A 21,051-nucleotide genomic window follows, 5' to 3' on the forward strand; every position below is an offset into this window, starting at 1 on the left:
ATGAGACAAACCCCGAACCTCATCACGCACTGTTTTACATTTCCTTTGTCACTGTTTAAATGCCAAATACATATCTTTCTAAACTGCAACAATGCCTCCTTCAGTAGGATGTTGCTTTGGTTGAACGTTGAACAGGTACAGACAGAGGCTGGACATAGCTTCAAGAGTACAAACTAGAGGGTAAAGGCTAACAACTATGAAGGATGGTTTAATGTTATTTATTTTCATTTATTTAAGCAGGGAGTACCATTACCATTAGACACTGATAATACAAACAAGGGAGCACAAGAAACACACATTGGCAGTGGAAGACGAATAATAATAACTAGAAAAGTACATTTCCTGAATAAAATGTGTGTGCTTGCTAGCTTGTCTTGAAGTGTTGATTGATTGAAAAGGATAGGATAGCCAGAACATGTTCAAGCTTGAACGGTCCAAGAGTTACTATTGGTTATTTATGCTAATTTAGGCCGATTTTAATAGTCATCATTTATAAAGTTTGAAAATGTTAAAGTTGTGTTCATGTTTGTAGCGGAAATGGTTAAAGAGCAGTTTCATTTCAATTGTCTACCACTCTGTTCTTAAATTTGGAATAATACTGTGAAATTGTGAAAATTATGATAATGCCCTTTTAGTGTAAGAGCTGATTGAAAAATAAATGAGTTAATAGACCAATATGAAAGAGCGTTACAAACCTCTCTGCCAATAACAGCTAGTTCAGTTTTCCCCTCCCCACTGAGACCACTCCCAGACAGTCCTAGCAAAATTCTAGCTATTTTTGTTTCTTTTTGACCATTTTCATTTACAACAATCACAGTAAGGTACTTAATTGTTACCCAGAAGTAATTTGATACTGAGATTTAAAAAAAAGAAAAAGGCATCATTGTACCCTTAAAAGGATGGAGGAATTAAATAATCTATGAATGTGTGAAGTGTTTCCATCATCCTGAAATTGGTTTTGGTGTTTCTTGCTTGAATGGTTAGAAAGCAGTGTTACTGTGAATATCTACCTCTCATAGAAACCACTGACTGTAATGTATATTATGTACATTTTAAATGATTATAGGTCAAAAAGTATATACAGTAACAAAATGTAGTATGTAAACAATCTAAATTGGGTCAGTCTGCACATTTCAATGTTGGTTTGGAGTTGATGGTGGTTCTAGAATAGTAGCGTGTCCATTTTTATGATTTTTAACATTAAAGTCTATGGCCCCTTGATTGCCATTCAAATGCGTTGTGGTTGATCTTAAATGTTGATGTAGTTAAATTATGTATGGTAATTTCCATGTAAAAGGACTCATGAGCACCAACATGTGAAGTTCACAGGAGCATATCAAATTGGGTGTCAAATGAAAGCTAAGAGTCTATATTTTTGGGAAATTAAGGCATTTCTATTTTAAAAATTAGGCATAAGTAATGGCCTTGATTTCTGGTCAAAAAGATGGAAAAGGGGTCTTAGAAAATATCTACCAGAAAAAGTCTTAAAAGGTATTAGAAATACATCAAAACACAATAATGTTGAAGTAAAGACCCCTGACAACTAATATCAACATTTAGTTTGAGAAATGATTTGCCTATTGTTTAAGAAACATTGCTTTGTGCCTTGTAATTCCATTACTGTCACGAACCTCGCCGAAGATGGTGCCTCTTCCTGTTCGGGCGGTGCTCGGCGGTCGTCGTCACCGGCCTATTAGCTGCCATCGATTCCCTTTCCGTTTGTTTTTGGTTATTGGGTAATTGGGTACACCTGTTTTGTGTTAGGGTTTGTTTGTAGGCTATTTAAGGGCACTAGGCCCGCTGGGTATTTGTGCGGGCTTGTTTCTTGTTACTCTGTTGGATGGTGTTATTTGTTTGTGTCTTTATTCTCCGGACTATTTTTGTCCTGTTGTTTGGACTGGTAACTTGTATACGCCCTGTGTGTTGGCGTGACCGTTTTTGTTGCGCTGGTGAATAAATTTGACAAACGACTGAACCCTGCTCTCTGCGCCTGATTCCACCCACCACTCCTAGTTATCATAACAGAAGCCTGCACTACCAAAATGGAGTCAGCAGGAGCAGCGACCACCCCTCTTCCCACTATGGAAGAGCGCGTCCATCACCACACAGCTGTCCTCCATCGGATCGGTACAGCGATGGACCAGATGATGGAGAGGATGGAACGATGGGAGAGGAGTGGTCTACCGACGTCTACCCCAGCTCCCCCACAGCCGACACCACCTACTCCACCTACGTCGTCCTCTGGGTCCAGCGCACTGCGTCTCTCCCCCCCCGAGGGAGTACGATGGAGTGGTGGCTGGGTGCCAGGGATTTTTGCTCCAGCTAGAGCTCTACCTGGCTACCGTGCGTACGGCTCCCTTGGGTGAGGAGAGTGTGAGCCTCCTCGTCTGCTGCCAACGCTATCTGGAACAGTCCGAAGCTGGGTCCGGCAGAGAGGAACTATGATGTGGGGGACCGGGAGTTACTAGCTATGGTAAAGGCCCTGAAGGTGTGGAGACACTGGCTAGAGGGGGCTAAACACCCTTTCCTCATCTGGACTGACCACCGTCATCTGGAGTATATTCGAGCAGCGAGGAGACTGAATCCGCGTCAGGCTAGGTGGGCCATGTTCTTTACACGTTTTAGATTTACGATCTCTTATAGACCAGGTTCCCTCAACACTAAGGCCGACGCGCTGTCCCGTCTCTATGACACCGAGGACCGGTCCATCGAACCCACTCCCATCCTTCCAGCCTCTCAGCTGGTGGCCCCAGTGGTATGGGAGGTAGACGCGGACATCAAGCGGGCGTTGAGGGTTGAACCTGCGCCTACACAGTGTCCGACCGGTCAAAGTTACGTACCGCTTGGTGTCCGTGATAAATTGATTCGGTGGGCTCACACACTACCGTCTGCGGGTCATCCGGGGATTGATAGGACAGTGCGGGGTCTTAGGGGGAAATACTGGTGGCCCATCTTAGCTAGGGATGTGAGGCTCTATGTCTCTTCCTGTTCGGTATGCGCCCAGAGTAAGGCTCCTAGGCACCTTCCTAGAGGGAAGTTACATCCCCTCCCGGTTCCACAACGGCCATGGTCCCATCTCTCGGTAGATTTCCTTACTGATCTTCCCCAACCTCAGGGGAACACTACCGTTCTGGTTGTTGTGGATCGGTTCTCTAAGTCCTGCCGTCTCCTCCCATTGCCTGGTCTCCCTACGGCCCTACAGACTGCAGAGGCTCTATTTACACACGTCTTCCGGCACTATGGGGTTCCAGAGGATATAGTCTCCGATCGGGGTCCCCAGTTCACGTCCCGGGTTTGGAAGGCGTTTATGGAGCGTCTGGGGATCTCGGTCAGCCATACCTTTGGTTATCACCCCGAAAGTAATGGGCAGGTGGAGAGAGTAAACCAGGAAGTGGGTAGGTTTCTGAGGTCGTATTGCCAAGACCGGCCAGGAGAATGGGCGAGGTACGTCCCGTGGGCAGAGTCGGCCCAGAACTCACTTCGGCATTCATCCACGAATATGTCGCCATTCGAATGCGTACTGGGCTACCAGCCGGTCCTGGCTCCGTGGCATCAGAGTCAGACCGAAGCTCCTGCGGTGGAGGAGTGGGTACAGCGCTCTAGAGAGACCTGGTGGGCAGTCCAGGATTCTCTCAGGCAGGCCAGTGAACGGCAGAAGAGAGACACTGACCGCCACCGCAGTGAGGCCCCGGTGTTCGCACCGGGGGACGGCGGAAGCTGGGGCCGCAGTGTGTGGGGCCATTTAAAGTCCTGAGGAGGATAAACGAGGTGTGTTATAGATTGCAATTTCCCTCTTATTATCGCATTAAGCCCTCGTTTCATGTGTCTCTCCTCAGGCCGGTGGTAGCTGGTCCCCTACAAGACAGTGAGGTACCGGAGGTCCCTCCACCCCCTCTGGACATCGAGTGGTCCCCGGCGTACACAGTACGAGCTATTCTGGACTCGAGACGCAGGGTGAGGGGCCTGCAGTACCTCGTGGACTGGGAGGGGTACGGTCCGGAGGAGAGGTGCTGGGTACCGGGGAGGGACATTTTAGATCCTTCCCTCTTGAGGGATTTCCACCACCTCCACCCGGATCACCCCGCGCCTCGTCCTCCGGGTCGTCCTCGAGGCCGGGGTCGACTACCTCATGATGCTGGTTGAGAGAATGCCAAGAGTGTGCAAAACTGTCATCAAGGCCAAGGGTGCCTACTTTGAAGAATCTCAAATACAAAATATATTTGGATTTGTTTAACACTTTTTTGGTTTCTTCATGATTCCATGTGTTATTTCATAGTTTTCATGTCTTCACTATTATTCTACAATGTAGAAATAATAACAATAAAGAAAAACCTTTCAATGAGTAGGTGTGTCCAAACTCTTGACTGGTACTCTATATACAATCAACAAGATAAAAGCTAGACAATCAGGCCCTTGTTGATTTAAAAAATAATAATATTTGAGCATAAGAAAACAGCATTAGCCATGTCAAAATACTTAGAACTGTAGGAAATTAGCTTAAAGACTGCAATTTTTTCGCTCAGCATGGTAAAATGCATAGAATTGCAGGACATTGGCATTAAAACGGCTAAATGTTCTTTCAGCTCCATTACAGGATATGTGGAATTGCAGGAGATTAGTTTTGAAATTGCAACATTTTCTCTCTGCTGCAAGGATGATATTGTTTACTTATTCTTTGGTCTGTGTATATTTCTTCACCACTCAACGCTTATGGTGGGTCGCTACTCAAAAGACACCTCAATTGGTGGATCACAAAGCAAAACAACTCCTGCAGTAGAGTATAGTACAGCAAAGACAAGTAAAGTTGAGTATAGTTCCATACAGTAGGCCTACAGTCGAGTGAAGTTCAGTATAGTACAGTAGAGAACCCTAGAGTCCACTATAATGTATTGTACTATACTCCACTGAACTATACTTGACAATACTCTACTGTGATGTGCTGTGCTGTACTCTACTGTACTGTGATGTCCAAATTTGTGAAACATAGATGTCTATAATTGGTTCAGATTTGGTCTGGTCCAGACCAACCAAATATGGTCTTGTTAAGGGCAGAGCTCATTAGAATAATAGCCCGTGTGTAGAATAATACCCATATGATATTGCATATTTCTACCTTTGTGTTCCTATTCAGGATACATCATTATCCATGTTGTCTGTGTAGTACAGATCAGGGACCCATGATGTAATTCTGTTACCGGGTGTAAATCCACTTCTTACTGGAGTTCAATTATCAAAAGGTCATGTCAAAGCTGACACCCCATTTTCTTCTGCCAACATCTTTGAATCTTAAATAAATGTGATAAATATCTGCTCTGAATTATCAAAAATAATTTCTCAAGCACGCTAAGTCGGGTCCGTCTGCACCTTTTAAAGTTGGTTTCATGTTAATAGCTTAAGCAGTTTAAGTGTTAGAGCTAACCAAAGAAATCAAATGAGAGTAAGAGTTTTAGAGAGGACTTCCTTTCAGCAAGCACACCTAATGAGTGTTTTTGTAAGACAACAAAAGCAGTCTGTTAGGTCAGATACAGCCTAACCTAACGTAGCAGGTGTAAAATAAACGCTTGAAAAAAGATCCCCCGCATACTGGTCTTGACGAGAAGAAAACAAACAAAGAGCCTGGTCGATAGTGAAGGCAATAGAGTATTAATGTAGATCCTAGATCTGTTGCTATATAGGATTCTTCTACTCCGAGCCTCACAGTAGTGCTGAGAGCTAGTCCAGCAGGTGAGTTGAGTCCTGTAGTAGGTCCTGTAGACATAAGGCCAGTTTACACTGGGAGAGGACCACAGCTAGCATCACAGCTCCCACGGACAGCGTGATCAGCAAGGGGGACAGAAGGACCAAGGGCCTGGGGGGTTCTGGCTCCAGCCTGGAATAGAATGAATACATACAAAATAGGAGATGATATTCTATTGATTCCCAAGGGGAAATGAATCTGCCCGTCCACCCTTTGGGCTACCTACCTGGTTCTGAAGGGCTGGGCTACGCGCTCCCACTGAGTGAGGATGGCTTGTCGGGCCCCGTCCCACTTTCCCGGCCCTCTTAGGCGGTACTGGTAAGGGGTGCAGGGCCCCAGCAGTACACGCAGCCCCACACTAGGCTCCCTCAGCAGCAGCCCTAGGATGTTGGGACGAACCCCCACCTGCTCAGCCAGGGAGTCCAGGTATGGTATATAATCCACATGGAGAGCTGCCTGTCTGGGACACAGGTAACTGAGAGAGAGATAAGGGGAGAGAATGGAGGAGAGGGAGAGAGAGAGAAATTAGGAGGAGAGAGAAGCTGTTTGGGACCTGTAGGCCTTCATTTCACTTTGAACAGACTAGGCCCTAAATTTGGGAACTGACAAGTCTGCAGTTCACAGGCAAGGTAATCACTCATGACAAAGCAAGGCAAATGGCCACTGGTATTGAGGCAGATCTTCTTCACGTTGTTTACCTCTTCATGTTCCTCTTCGTCTCCGTCTCGATTTTGGAAAGCATTGTTTTCCGTGGTGGGAGCTGGGTCATCCCTTCAACAAACAATCACGAAGAATTCTAACTTTGCTGTGTTTGCCAGGTATGTATGTGTTTGCCAGGAATTAATTTTGAGACAGGTTTGTGTCACTCCAATGTGTGTGTGTTTAAACCTAATCTCTTGTGGACAGATTATGTAAAATAAATGGTATTGTAGTTTGTGAGATTATAGGGTTTGGGTTGCCAAGATTAGTTTAGACCAGGTGTGTGTGTGTACCTGCGATGACCTTCGTGACCCAGCGGGCCTGCATCTCCACAGCAGGAAAGATGGGTCCTTTAGTCTGGAACAGACCCATGATGGCCAGCGTGGGGCGCTCGAGAGCTGGAGGGAACACCCGTCTCGAATAAAAGAACACAACCCCTTTTACCTAAAGCAACGTCAAGTTAATTATACAGTATGACACCATTTCCCCCCTGGCATCTACTAAGTGTTGATCTGTCTTCTTTATCTTAAAGGTGCAAATCCTAACATCCACTTGGGGATGTTTAGAAATGTACTGGGAGGGGAAGAGAGGGGATAGGTAGGCTGGTCCAACTCGAAGTGTCATTAAAAAATATATATACTCATGTGACCCTCCTATTGTACTGTAAAATAAATTGCACACCCTCCCTCCCCCCTCATGTTCATTAAGCTCAGCGCTAGTTCATACAGGGAACGAGTGCATCAGCTGATGTTGCCCCAATCATATTCTACAAACACTTCCTACCTTCATATGGCGGTCAATTTAGCTGATCAGTTTTACTCACTCATTCTCTGCTACCTCTACTGCTGTTTGTTGATGGATAGTAATGCAGTTGCATTTTCTTGCACCCACCCGCCACCACCACCACAGCCTCTCCCTGTTTGGTTCTGTGTTTCCTTCCTGCAGGGAGATCGGTACAGCGTAGCTTTCTCAACATGATTAATACTCTGGTGGTGAGCTATCCCGAAGGCCTAATGCCAAGACTAACGTGTTCCATGTTATAATCTTTTTCTAATAAATGGTTAAAAAAAAAAAACGTCGTGTTTCCTATCTGAAATAGAATTAACTCAAAATGACGTTCATGACCACAAATAACAAACCCTGTGTTTATGAACGTGGATATCTACTTTGCCACTTCAGCATGTTTTCGTGGCCCAGTCGATGCCACACAGGGCTACAGGCCAGAAGGTTGAGGGTGTGCCGACCAACGCAGACGTACTAACTCTCCCTGACTTTTCAGTACACTATAGTCAGAGCCGGCTGCAGACAATGATCAGCTAGGTAGAAATCTGATTTGCAACATTTTGATGCTATATCTATAATGATATAAAATGCAACGAATAGAATACTATGTCAATCTCTACAAAAAGAAAATAGGCCTACATCCCTCCCAACCTTGCAGGCCTACCCAGTATCAAAGGCGTGGCAATCTCTGAATGTCATTACACTTTTTGGTGTTTTCTAACAGAAGATGTCTCTTTCCATTCATCAAATGGCCACTGCACAGTTTGGATGCTGGAATTATATTTTGGACGAACGTGTTCAGGTACAAGAGCCTTTTGAATTAGATTTTTTAAAATTGTCACTGGTTGTGTTTATGACACACATAAAAAGTTATACATTTTAAAAATTAAGACAAATATTTAGGCTATATTGAAGCGTTAGGTTCTGCGTGCACAAGGAATAGCCGCTCGGATCGAAGAGGAGGCAGAGCATGCTTTCCTGAATAACTGGGCCTGCTGGGGACACGTGGTCACATTATTATAGGACAACTTGGGAGAATGATGATCCACAACAGACAGCACATCTCAGGATCAGAACTTAAAATACAGCCAGACTTACCTGCTACTGTGCCTTTCTACACCTTATAAACTGTTGAGAGTAAATTAAAACAATTAGAGGGTGCTTATTTTGTCCTGTTTCACGCTACACTGATGTACAACACATTAGGAACACCTGCTCTTTCCATGACAGATTGACCAGGTAAATCCAGGTGAAAGCTATGATCCCTTATTGATGTCACCTGTTAAATCCACTTCAATCAGTGTAGATGAAGGGGAGAAGTCAGGTTAAATAAGGATTTTTAAGCTTTGAGACAATTGAGACATGGACTGTGTATGTGTGCCATTCAAAGGGTGAATTGGCAAGACAAAATATTTAAGTGCCTTTGAATGGGGTATGGTAGTAGGTGCCAGGTGCACCGGTTTGAGTGTGTCAAGAACTGCAAATCTGCTGGGTTATTCACACTCAACAGTTTCCAATGTGTATCAAGAATGGCACCTACTACCGACTACACTAGAATGTATCAAGAACCACCCAAACCGGTACATATCACAATCCCCCTGAGCCACCACTGGAGTGTCCACAACTGATCCTGGCATCTCCGCTTATATTGAAAATTGGTTCAGCTTGAAATTATTTTATGTGTGGTAGTTAGCTTATTGAAGATCAGAGGGGTATCCTATGAAGCAGGTTTGAGGAGGTAACTTTGGTCAACTCAGAGTTAACTCAGGATAACCGGTAATACGAAAGTGGCTCACATTTTAGGCAGGTCAATTTCTATGGCAACAAATCCTTCAGAATTAACCTGCTCCGGGGCAGGCTAACTCACGGCTAACTCCACTTACCCTGAATGAAATGATTAAGCTGCGAGTTGAGGACCAATGATATCAGATTCCCTCCCTTTTGCAAAGGTGGTCAACATCCCCTTCATTTGAAGACGACGACTGATTAAATATTTTAATAATCAAATGTTTTTTTTTGTAAAATTTTTATGGTAAAATATATCACATTATCAGCATTTAGTGAAGACAGAATGCACTTTGAATTGTTACATTGTGTGAAGTCTTCGATAGGAGTATTAAAAAAAGTGCTTGTGCATTGGTAAGCGCACCAAAGACGGCATTAACGATAAGTAATTAGATAAAGACGGCACTTCTGAAAGCATATTTCACACCATAGCTTGCTGAATTTGTAAGATAACTTTTCTTTCATTTTGGCACAAATTAAAATGTAGCACTGTCTCGCCCATGCATGTGCAGTTACAAGCTTGCTAGAGTTCAGTTAGAGGCAGGTGGACAAGCAATATCCACTGGTGTAGTACGGATAAGCCGGAGCTGGAATGTGAAACTAACTGAAGCCGGTTAACTTTAGGAAACCCTGAGTAGATATAGCTTGCTTCATAGGATACCCCTCTGTACAAACTATCCACCTATACAACTATTGTTACTTTGAATGGTGGCTAGAGGGCAGGATAAACAGACTGGTAGACTATATTGACCTGCGGTATAGTTAGCATGTGGAAAAGCGTAGTGTATATGGCAGGGCTATTCAACTATATTCTTACATGGGTGTTGTGTCTTTCGCTATGCCGGATTAAGTGATATGACATGCTATTCTATAAAATCATTTCTCTGTAATTAATATTACCTGATTGAGCTAATCATGTAAACGTAATTAACTAGAGAGTCGGGGCACCACAAAATAATATTTATAAAGCTGTTATCTTACAAATAAACTCTTAAAGACCTGGTAATATTTTACACCAATAGCAGTCGATATTAATCATCACCTTAATTCAGTCTCATCTGAAAGTTGTAAATTCTTGGTTATCTTCACGAACCCTGGCTAACAAGTTGAATCAGCAATACAAAATTGGGTTTAATTATTTATTTACTAAATACCTAAATAATCACACAGAATTACATATACAAAGAATGAATCATACCTTGATTACAAATTGCGTCATAAAGGAAAACATCCTGAACGGGCGGAAGAAGATATGGCAGCTGGTTACACAAAAGAAAAGGGGCTGGGTTTGAGTGAAAGAGCGGGAAGACTGAGGGATAAAGAGAGAAGCTGTGCTATCTTATGTATTCTAAATTACCGCCCATTTGGAAAAGGAAAATGTAATAAATATTTACTCTGAGCTGCGCTTCGGTAGGTTGGTGGTAGATGGAAGGCTGTGTTGCCCAACCGAGTCCTTTGAAGAATGTCTCTGCTGGTAAATTGAATACGTTGTAGTAACGTCGTTGTGTGGTAGACGGGATACTCTGTCTGTTCTTTCCTAGCCCGCGTTTGCAGCTGCTGTGGCTAACTCAACGGCTAGGAGGTATCACTTCTGTAGTGAATAAGAGTTCAAAGTTCATACCATTCGCAACCAAAGCTCAAGCTGAGGTTGGCTTAGTTCTGTAGTTGACATGTTAGTCCTTTTAACGCAGAGGCTGCAGACCTCACGTACTTGGAACAGGAGGTTATATTGTCGTCAAGGCTTTATATAGGAAGGGAGAGGAGGGCGTGTTTGAAAAGTTTTATAACCCATGTCCCTTCACAGGGGCGGGCCACTAATTGAGCAGAGTCCAAATCTGCTCACTGATTGAGCAGAGCCCCAATCTTATGAAAACCCAGATCTCTCATTTGGAAGCTAAAATTACATTTCATCTCTTCACCAATACTTTTACATTCAAACATTTAAATTGAACAACAATTCCATGTGAATCCGATAACTCTGATGTGTAGACTTTCCACTGTAGAATTTATGTCATCTTATCATTGATGAGAATGTCTCAGATGACAACCGAACTGATATCATATTCATTAAGTACCACCGCATATATTCAACTGGTCGGATTACCAGAATATAGTTAATTTCCCCCCACTTTCTGATGTTCCCAGAATCTCTATGTTAACCAAGGGGTTTTCAAATGTCACGTCAGTAGGGTAGAGAGAGGAAACAGGGGGGAAGAGGTATTTATGACTGTCATAAACCTACCCCCCAGGCCAACGTCATGACAGGGGCCAGATGAATTGCAGGGGGGCCGGACATTTTCCACATGTGATTATTCTTCAGAAGAACTGTATAAAAAATCAATGCACACACACACACCAATAAAGCAGTTTTCTTACAATGAAATGTTGCTAAAAGTAATTAGGAAGGAAGTGGAGGGCACTCAACCAGAAAGTCGAGGTGCAACCCCAAAAATGGTTGTAGCTTTAAGGAATGGGGTCATAATATTTTGTTGCTTAATCCAGTCAAACACTAGAGCCAAATTAATATAAAGCAACAATTATCAACATGCCACATAGGCACTAGAAACCACTAAAAACGACACTATAGACAACTACAATAGTGCTTGTCCTTTTGGCACTGAAAGTCAGATTTTGGTGGGGATTTATTTGCAGATATTTTACTAAAGGGTCAAAATTTATCAAAGGGCTAGTCTAAATGAATGAACGAGCCAGTCCTGGCACGCAGGCCGCCGGTTGAATAGCCTGAGCATAAGGGAAGTACTAAAACACCTTGATATAAGGTGGGAGCATGCAAGCAGATGAGGAAATTTGGCTAGGATGGAAGACATTACATCATAAAACCTGCAGAAGGGTGAATGCATTACCCTTCCCTGTGCCCGATAAAAAAACACAGAACCCTCCCAAAAAGGTTTGACAACCCTGTCCTATGTGGGACCAAACCCCCCGCCCCACTAAATTACAAACTGTCCCTAAAGTTGAAATGTAACTTGCTCTATTGACATCCATACATGACTGAGTGAAAATTTCACTTAAGTGGAAGTAAGGATTTGACGACCTGTCCAAGCCAGTATTATAAAAGGTACCTGTACAGCTTGAGATCCCCCCGAGGTCCTGAACATAGTGACGGGGGCAGGAAGGAGAAGGTGCTATTGTATCCAGTACAGAAGACCACTGCATCGATGTCCCCCTCCGTGGTTCCATCCTGGAACAGCAGTCCGGACCCCTGGAACCCTCTCAGGTCTGGCTTCAGCACTACTGCCCCCTGCAGGATACGGCCTGGAAGGTCATCGTTGATCAGCGGCTTCTGCTCTAGCAGCCTGGGAGGACAGAGAGAGAAATTAGTGATTGTTTTTTTTTTTGGCTTTGTTTTTTATATTTTCAAATGTTGCCATAGTGCAAACTCTCAAATCCGATCTGATAGTTGTCACACCTGTTTCGGGCTGTAGTAGGTTGCTGGTCACCTGTGTGTTGGCTGTAATGGGGTGCTGGTCACCTATGTGCGGGCTGTAATAGGGTGCTGGGCACCTGTGTGTTGGCTGTAATAGGGTGCTGGTCACCTGTGTGTTGGCTGTAACAGGGTGCTGGGCACCTGTGTGTTGGCTGTAGTAGGGTGCTGGTCACCTGTGTGTTGGCTGTAATAGGGTGCTGGTCACCTGTGTGTTGGCTGTAATAGGGTGCTGGGCACCTGTGTGTTGGCTGTAATAGGGTGCTGGTCACCTGTGTGTTGGCTGTAATAGGGTGCTGGGCACCTGTGTGTTGGCTGTAATAGGGTGCTGGTCACCTGTGTGTTGGCTCTAATATGGTGCTGATCACCTGTGTGTTGGCTGTAGGCCATAGAGACGGTGGTCATATCGGTGATTAAGGGTTCTCTCTGCAGCCCAGTTGACCAGCGCTCTGGGCAGCAGGGAGGTTAGCAGGACCGTGAACCGTGAGATGGCCGTCATGTCCAGTGGGAGACCGCTACTGGACATACGAGCTAACACCCACGCCCCCTTACGGGTACTCAGGAAGGTCTGGGATGTAAGAGAAAAAAGGAAAGGGAGAACAGAGAAGTAGAGAGACAGACATGAATGGCCAAACTCACTTTACAGTATGAGAACCACTGGGTTTGAACCTGGGTCGCTTTTGTACTTCAAGAAAGTATTAGCTTAAATATGTCCTCCTGTGACAGGTGAGCCCCACCTTCTCTGCAGCCCGGCTGATCTCCACAGCGATGTCTCCTCCAGAGTTCCCAATCCCCACTACCACCACCCTCTTCCCCCGAAACGCATCAGCATCCTTATACTCCCAGCTGTGTAGGCAGCGGCCAGGGAACGACTCATGGCCTGCATGGGAAAGAACACTCAGGTGGTTGAAGAGTTATTGTACCTGTTGGCTACACACATCCAAAACACTTCACAGATGTAACATAGGCCATAGAAAATAAAAAATAAAAACCCACACACAGTATTGTCGAGGACCTTATGGTCAAAACGTTGACACATCTATGGGTTGTCATGACGTTGGCCTGGGGGTAGGTTTATGACAGTCATAAATACCTCTTCTCCCCTTTTTCCTCTCTCTACCCTACTGATGTTACATTTGCAAACCCCTTGGTTAACATAGAGATTCTGGGAACATCAGTAGGTGGGGAAAATGAACTATATTCTGGTAATCCAACCAATTGAACATATGCGATGGTACTTAATGAATATGATGTCAGTTCGGTTGTCATCTGAGACATTCTCATCAATGATAAGATGACAAACTCTACAGTGTAAAGTCTACACATGAGAGTTATCAGATTCATATGGAATTGTTGTTCAATTTTAATGTTTGAATATGAAATTATTTGTAATGGGATGAAATGTGATTTTAGCTTCTAAAATGTGAGATTTGGGTTTTCATAAGGTAGGGCTCTGCTCAATCAGTGGCCGCCCCTGTGAAGGGACATGGGCTATAAAACTTTTCAAACACGCCCTCCTCTCCCTTCCTATATAAAGCCTTGACGACAATATAACCTCCTGTTCCGAGGATGAAGGTCCAATGTCAGAATGGTTCAGATAATAACTACAGAACAAAGCCAACATCAGCGTGAGCTTTGGTTGCGAATGGTATGAACTTTGACTCTTATTCACTACAGAAGTGATACCTCCTAGCCGTTGAGTTAGCAACAGCAGATGCAAACGCAGGTTAGGAAGGAACAGACAGAGTCTGTCTACCACACAACGACGTTACAACAACGTATTCAATTTACCAGCAGAGACATTCTTCAAAGGACTCGGTTGGGCAACACGGTCTTCCATCTACCACCAACCTACCGAAGCGCAGCTCAGAGTAAATATTTATTGCATTTTCCTTTTCCAAATGGGCGGTAATTTAGAATGCATAAGTTACTGTATTTACGATAGCACAGCTTTGCCCTTTGTCCCTCAGTCTTCCGGCTCTTTCACTCAAACCCAGTCCCTTTTCTTTTGTGTAACCAGCTGCCATATCTGTTCCACCCGCTCGGGATGTTTTCCTTTATGACGCAATTTGTAATCAAGGTATGATTCATTCTTTGTATATGTAATTCCGTGTGATTAGTTAGGTATTTAATAAATAAATAATTAAACCCAATTTTGTATTGCTGATTCAACTTGTTAACCAGGGTTCGTGCAGATAACCAAGAATGTACAACTTTCAGATGAGACTGAATTAAGATGACGATTAATATTGACTGCTATTGATGTAAAATATTACCAGGTCTTTAAGAGTTTATTCGTAAGATAACAGCTCTATAAATATTATTTTGTGGTGCCCGACTCTCTATATAATTACACTTACATGATTAGCTCAATCAGGTAATATTAATGACGGAGAAATATTTTATAGAATAGCATGTCATATCTTGCAGACTTGTTTACGTGTTGCTGTGCGTTTTGTTGCCAACCTATTTTGCTACCTGACAACTTTACGGTTTTTACTTTTTAATTACCGTTTATATTTTTGTTTTTTCCCTCAACTTTTTCACTCCGGACGCTTTATCTGGACATGGTTCGTCAGGACCTCCAACAGCCAAAGCTAAGTAGTAACATTAACATGATGCCTTCTAATTGCAGTCGCTGTACTCATAATATACAGGAGAACGATCGCCTTACGGCGAGGATAGCTGTGCTTCAAGCCCAGCTTCAGATGCAAATCGTTAGGCAAGGGTAATTTCAGTGTAGGAAAGGATGAAACAGCGTCTGTGCCACCAGTAAGTACAGATAGTAACGTTAGTATAAATCCCCTCGCACGGTCCCCGCAGCCGGACAACTTTCTCACGGTTTCTGGAGGGAAATGCTGAAGGAATGCTCAACCGGTGTCGCTCATTCAGCCAACAGAAACTTTCAACCGGTTTTCCCCATTAAGCAGCGAGTCTGAGTCAGAGGCCGAGCCTTCTCTTGTCTCTACTCCTCCCGTTACGGGGTCTGAGACGCCGAAGCTTCCCACCATTAGCTCTGACAAATTGAAAACTCTAGTCATTGGCGACTCCATTACCCGCAGTATTAGACTTAAAACGAATCATCCAGCGATCATACACTGTTTACCAGGGGGCAGGGCTACCGACGTTAAGGCTAATCTGAAGATGGTGCTGGCTAAAGCTAAAACTGGCGAGTGTAGAGAGTATAGAGATATTGTTATCCACGTCGGCACCAACGATGTTAGGATGAAACAGTCAGAGTTCACTAAGCGCAACATAGCTTCAGCGTGTAAATCAGCTAGAAAGATGTGTTGGCATTGAGTAATTGCCTCTGGCCCCCTCCCAGTTATGGGGAGTGATGAGCTCTACAGCAGAGTCTCACAACTCAATCGCTGGCTGAAAACTGTTTTCTGCCCCTCCCAAAAGATAGAATTTGTAGATAATTGGCCCTCTTTCTGGGACTCACCCACAAACAGGACCAAGCCTGACCTGCTGAGGAGTGACGGACTCCATCCTAGCTGGAGGGGTGCTCCCATCTTATCTACCAACATAGACAGGGCTCTAACTCCTCTAGCTCCACAATTAAATAGGGTGCAGGCCAGGCAGCAGGCTGTTAGCCAGCCTGCCAGCTTAGTGGAGTCTGCCACTAGCACAGTCAGTGTAGTCAGCTCAGCTATCCCCATTGAGACCGTGTCTGTGCCTCGACCTAGGTTGGGCAAAACTAAACATGGCGGTGTTCGCCTTAGCAATCTCACTAGGATAAAGACCTCCTCCATTCCTGTCATTATTGAAAGAGATCATGATACCTCACATCTCAAAATAGGGCTACTTAATGTTAGATCCCTTACTTCAAAGGCAATTATAGTCAATGAACTAATCACTGATCATAATCTTGATGTGATTGGCCTGACTGAAACATGGCTTAAGCCTGATGAATTTACTGTGTTAAATGAGGCCTCACCTCCAGGCTACACTAGTGACCATATCCCCCGTGCATCCCGCAAAGGCGGAGGTGTTGCTAACATTTACGATAGCAAATTTCAATTGACAAAATAAATAAAAAATAAGTTTTCGTCTTTTGAGCTTCTAGTCATGAAATCTATGCAGCCTACTCAATACACAGCGTTCCTCATTGAGTTTCCTGAATTCCTATCGGACCTTGTAGTTAATGGTTGTACAGTCGTCTAAAATAAAATTGTGAAGGACCTCGGCGTTACTCTGGACCATGATCTCTCTTTTGAAGAACATATCAAGACTATTTCAAGGACAGCTTTTTTCCATCTACGTAACATTGCAAAAATCAGAAACTTTCTGTCCAAAAATGATGCAGAAAAATTAATCCATGCTTTTGTCACTTCTAGGTTAGACTACTGCAATGCTCTACTTTCCGGCTACCCGGATAAAGCACTAAATAAACTTCAGTTAGTGCTAAATACGGCTGCAAGAATCCTGACTAGAACAAAGAAAAATGATCATAAAACTCCAGTGCTAGCCTCTCTACACTGGCTTCCTGTTAAGGCAAGGGCTGATTTCAATGTTTTACTGCTAACCTACAAAGCATTACATGGGCTTGCTCCTACCTATCTCTCTGATTTGGTCCTGCCGTACATACCTACACGTACACTACGGTCACAAGACGCAGGCCTCCTAATTGTCCCTAGAATTTCTAAGCAAACAGCTGGAGGCAGGGCTTTCTCCTATAGAGCTCCATTTTTATGGAATGGTCTGCCTACCCATGTAAGAGATGCAAACTCGGTCTCAACCTTTAAGTCTTTACTGAAGACTCATCTCTTCAGTGGGTCATATGATTGAGTGTAGTCTGGCCCAGGAGTGGGAAGGTGAACAGAAAGGCTCTGGAGCAACGAACCGCCCTTGCTGTCTCTGCCTGGCCGGTTCCCCTCTTTCCACTGGGATTCTCTGCATCTAACCCTATTACAGGGGCTGAGTCACTGGCTTGCTGGGGCTCTTTCATACCGTCCCTGGAAGGGGTGTGTCACTTGAGTGGGTTGAGTCACTGATGTGATCTTCCTGTCTGGGTTGGCGCCCCCCTTGCGTTGTGCCGTGGCGGAGATCTTTGTGGGCTATACTCGGCCTTGTCTCAGGATGGTAAGTTGGTGGTTGAAGATATCCCTCTAGTGGTGTGGGGGCTGTGCTTTGGCAAAGTGGGTGGGGTTATATCCTTTCTGTTTGGCCCTGTCTGGGGGTGTCCTCGGATGGGGCCACAGTGTCTCCTGACCCCTCCTGTCTCAGCCTCCAGTATTTATGCTGCAGTAGTTTACGTGTCGGGGGCTAGGGTCAGTTTGTTATATCTGGAGTACCTCTCCTGTCCTAATCGGTGTCCTGTGTGAATTTAAGTGTGCTCTCTCTAATTCTCTCTATCTTTCTCTCTCTCGGAGGACCTGAGCCCTAGGACCATGCCTCAGGACTACCTGACATGATGACTCCTTGCTGTCCCCAGTCCACCTGGCTGTGCTGCTGCTCCAGTTTCAAATGCTCTGCCTTATTATTATTGGACCATGCTGGTCATTTATGAACATTTGAACATCTTGGCCATGTTCTGTTATAATCTCCACCCGGCACAGCCAGAAGAGGACTGGCCACCCCACATAGCCTGGTTCCTCTCTAGGTTTCTTCCTAGGTTTTGGCCTTTCTAGGGAGTTTTTCCTAGCCACCGTGCTTCTACACCTGCATTGCTTGCTGTTTGGGGTTTTAGGCTGGGTTTCTGTACAGCACTTTGAGATATCAGCTGATGTACGAAGGGCTATATAAATAAATTTGAATTGCTTTGATATCACTTAATCCGGCATAGCCAAAGACACGACAGGGTGTATCAAAACTGTATATAGGGTATAGTGTATAGATCGTGTATAGTGTTTAGATGCTTTAAACTGACCTGGGAACTGGTCTAGCGGTGAGACAGGCTGTGTGTAGTGTCCTGAACAAACCAGTACCCCGTCAAAGATGTGTCTCTGCTCCTGTCCCTCCCTGTTCTCTGTCACCACCTCCCACTGGCCTGAACGACTGAAGTCTGGCCTCTGTCTCACAGTCAGCACGCTGGTCTGAAACACACACAGTAACAGAGTCGTGTAGAGGCTAAATGACTGGGAGAGGTCCATCAAGGTGAGAAGAGAGGGGGAGAGAGAAAAGACGAAAGAGATTTGTGACCTGGAAGGTGATGTGTCTGAGGAGGTCAAAGTGTTGAGCATAAAGCCTGAAGTACTGCAGCAGCTGGGAGTGCAGCATGTAGTTGGGGTAGTCAGCTGGCATAGGGAAGTCACTGAAACACATCATCTCCTTGGAGGTGTTCGCCACCAGAGAGCGGTAGATACTAGAGCGGCCCGGCTCAGGGGTTTCCTGTGGACACACAAATTACTTTATTTTCTATTAAAATGGCCTTTTCCCCCCGAATAGGGCTCTGAGTAAGGTGTAATTTCAGGTGCAACCAGGAACACTGCTGGTGATGTAGTTACGAGATGTGCATCTCTATAGTCCAAAGTGGGTTTCCTTTCCTCATATCCTCACCTTGAACCTCCACAGCCCCCCGATGTCATCACTGCTCTCGAAGCAGGTGGGCTTCAGACCCTCTTCCAGACAGCTCTTGATGCTGGTCAGACCTGAGGGACCCGCCCCGATCACTGCCACACGTTGGGACATACTACCTGTGTGTCGGTCTGTCTTTCTGCAGAGGACTGGAGACACAATAGGAGGCTGATGTGACAGACGCTCTAATTTAGTTTCCACTGACTGAGCCTATTGAGAAACCATTGCATCACCCCATAGATCCCTGTTATCTTTCCTCTGTCTGCAGTGGCAGGTTAAACCAACAAATGTCCAACTCATTCTACCAACAGAATCACTACAGATTTTTTTTAAATACAATTTCATAAACCTGAATAAGAATGCAAACTCATCAAAATCAGTTGACTCTCAACCAGCGACTGTACTCACCTGATCCATAGACTCCCTCTCAAATGGAGTAGTTCTGACTGGAACTGTGTATTAGCAGAGTAAAGTTCACAAATTAGGAAGTGAACCAAAAGCAGGGTAGGGGAGTGTCCTATAGGTTAACCCTTTACTTGACACAGTTACATAAAACCTGCGACTTTGTTACTATCCCACAGAGCTCAATTGAATCTACCTGAGATTCATTAACATGAACTCATCTCACCATCCACAATGTTGCCTTTAACGTGTTTTGACAGAATCCCCTAGAAGGGGTGGACATGTAAGATAGTGCTGACTTATTTATTCATGTTTCTTTCCACACAGAAATACTGGGAAGATCTTTATGGGATTAAAAATGAGGTGAAGCAGCACTAAATACATGCTTCTTAGTTACTTTGGCAACAAAGAAAATATTTTCTAAACATCCCGCTTTGGATGTGTCAATGTGTAGTTCATACATGCATAATCTATGAGCAGAATTGCTGTTTTACATCAATTAGCCAAAAATTCCTACTTTGAAAGTGATTGTTTTCTTGAAGCTGTGCTGCATCATTTTACATAAATTTCCCCTGGGCCAACGCCCTAGCAATTTGAGTTCTAGCCTCGCATTTGAGTGACAGCTAGCAAGAGGCCACCCCAGCATATCCAAAGAGGTTGCAGGGCGGGCCCAACGGCTCAGTGGACGGACGGACGGACAGACAGAGATAACATGGTGCACATATCTGCACATATATCACATAGTATGCCATTTTCAGGGGGCCACTTTTAGCTCGTGAGTACTACTTTCAGAACTACATACTAAAAAGTATACGAAAGTACCGGAGAATCTCTTTGTCTGGTTTGTCTTTCTACTTAGTTCTCATGTACAAATATCATACACACAGTCCATTTACATTACATTCGTTGACAGTCTTGTCTCCAATATAAACTTCTCAGCAAAGGAATGACAGAATAATGTTTGCAGATCATGTAGTACAGGACAGGAAGGGGGTGGTATTCAGGCTCTCTGTAGGTTGCTGAGGAGAGGAGGAGTGTAGGTGTATGGATGAGAGGAGGGTGGTGATAAGGCTGTCCTCGAGTGAGGTTGGAGATAAGGTAGATGAGGGAGGAGGATAGAGGTTGAGGTAATAGGGTGAGAGTAGGCTTGGGCTGGAGACCGCAGCCAGGGACTGTTTTTTTTAATACCATTGAAACTATTTATTTTATGTTTTTCAATTCATGTTAATATTAGTAGATACTTTTTTAAGTAAATACCTGCAGTCAACTTATGTAATACGTTAGGAGATAAAGCAGATCACATTATTTTATATCATGAAGCTTACCATAGTTCCCCAAAACAGTTGAACCATGTGTTTGTTTGTAAATAGCACAACTGGAGAAAACGGGAACAGGTGAGTCAAGCTGTGTATTGACAGGGGTCGCATCCCCTGGCCTGCTCCCCTTCTCCAAGCAGAGCAGGTAGGCCAGTTGCCCTAGCGACTCCAGACTCCACAAGGACACAGCGTGTACACATGCTGCTCCAGAGCCAGTGCTACTCTTCCTTCAGAAAAGCATGGGTCAAAACTTAGAAAAAGCCATATCGCTGTTCCATGTCTGTGTTCTTTTGCCCATCTTAATATTTTCTGTTTATTGGCCAGTCTGAGATATGGCTTTTTCTTTGCAACTCTGCCTAGAAGGC

General features: G+C 44.4%; 1 protein-coding gene and 1 long non-coding RNA gene across 4 annotated transcripts; one reads left to right on the forward strand and one right to left on the reverse strand.

The window, feature by feature from the left end:
• Positions 1-202: 202 nt before the first annotated feature.
• LOC118359079 (flavin-containing monooxygenase 5-like) lies at positions 203-21,001 on the reverse strand. Of its 3 annotated transcripts, XM_035737302.2 has the most exons (11): positions 19,377-21,001; positions 18,951-19,117; positions 18,594-18,782; positions 18,322-18,487; positions 13,187-13,329; positions 12,818-13,017; positions 12,088-12,321; positions 6,730-6,851; positions 6,436-6,508; positions 5,964-6,212; positions 203-5,869 (listed from the first exon to the last, which is right to left on the reverse strand). In XM_035737302.2, exons 2-11 carry the CDS (start codon positions 19,080-19,082, stop codon positions 5,713-5,715), a joined length of 1,665 nt encoding a protein of 554 aa, XP_035593195.1. In that variant the 5' UTR covers positions 19,083-19,117; positions 19,377-21,001; the 3' UTR covers positions 203-5,712. The 3 variants fall into 3 exon arrangements, with proteins under 3 accessions (XP_035593195.1, XP_052336343.1, XP_035593196.1); XM_052480383.1 differs by lacking the exon at positions 19,377-21,001 and having other exon boundaries at positions 18,594-18,800; positions 18,951-19,097; XM_035737303.2 differs by lacking the exons at positions 203-5,869; positions 5,964-6,212; positions 6,436-6,508; positions 6,730-6,851 and adding an exon at positions 10,130-11,329.
• LOC127912020 (uncharacterized) lies at positions 13,864-15,163 on the forward strand. Its single transcript, XR_008080148.1, has 3 exons — positions 13,864-14,320; positions 14,470-14,529; positions 15,029-15,163. It is a non-coding gene; the product is annotated as an uncharacterized LOC127912020 (long non-coding RNA).
• Positions 21,002-21,051: the final 50 nt, after the last annotated feature.

Source organism: Oncorhynchus keta, chromosome 26, assembly GCF_023373465.1.
Source record: "Oncorhynchus keta strain PuntledgeMale-10-30-2019 chromosome 26, Oket_V2, whole genome shotgun sequence".
NCBI classification, from domain to species: Eukaryota; Metazoa; Chordata; class Actinopteri; order Salmoniformes; family Salmonidae; genus Oncorhynchus; species Oncorhynchus keta.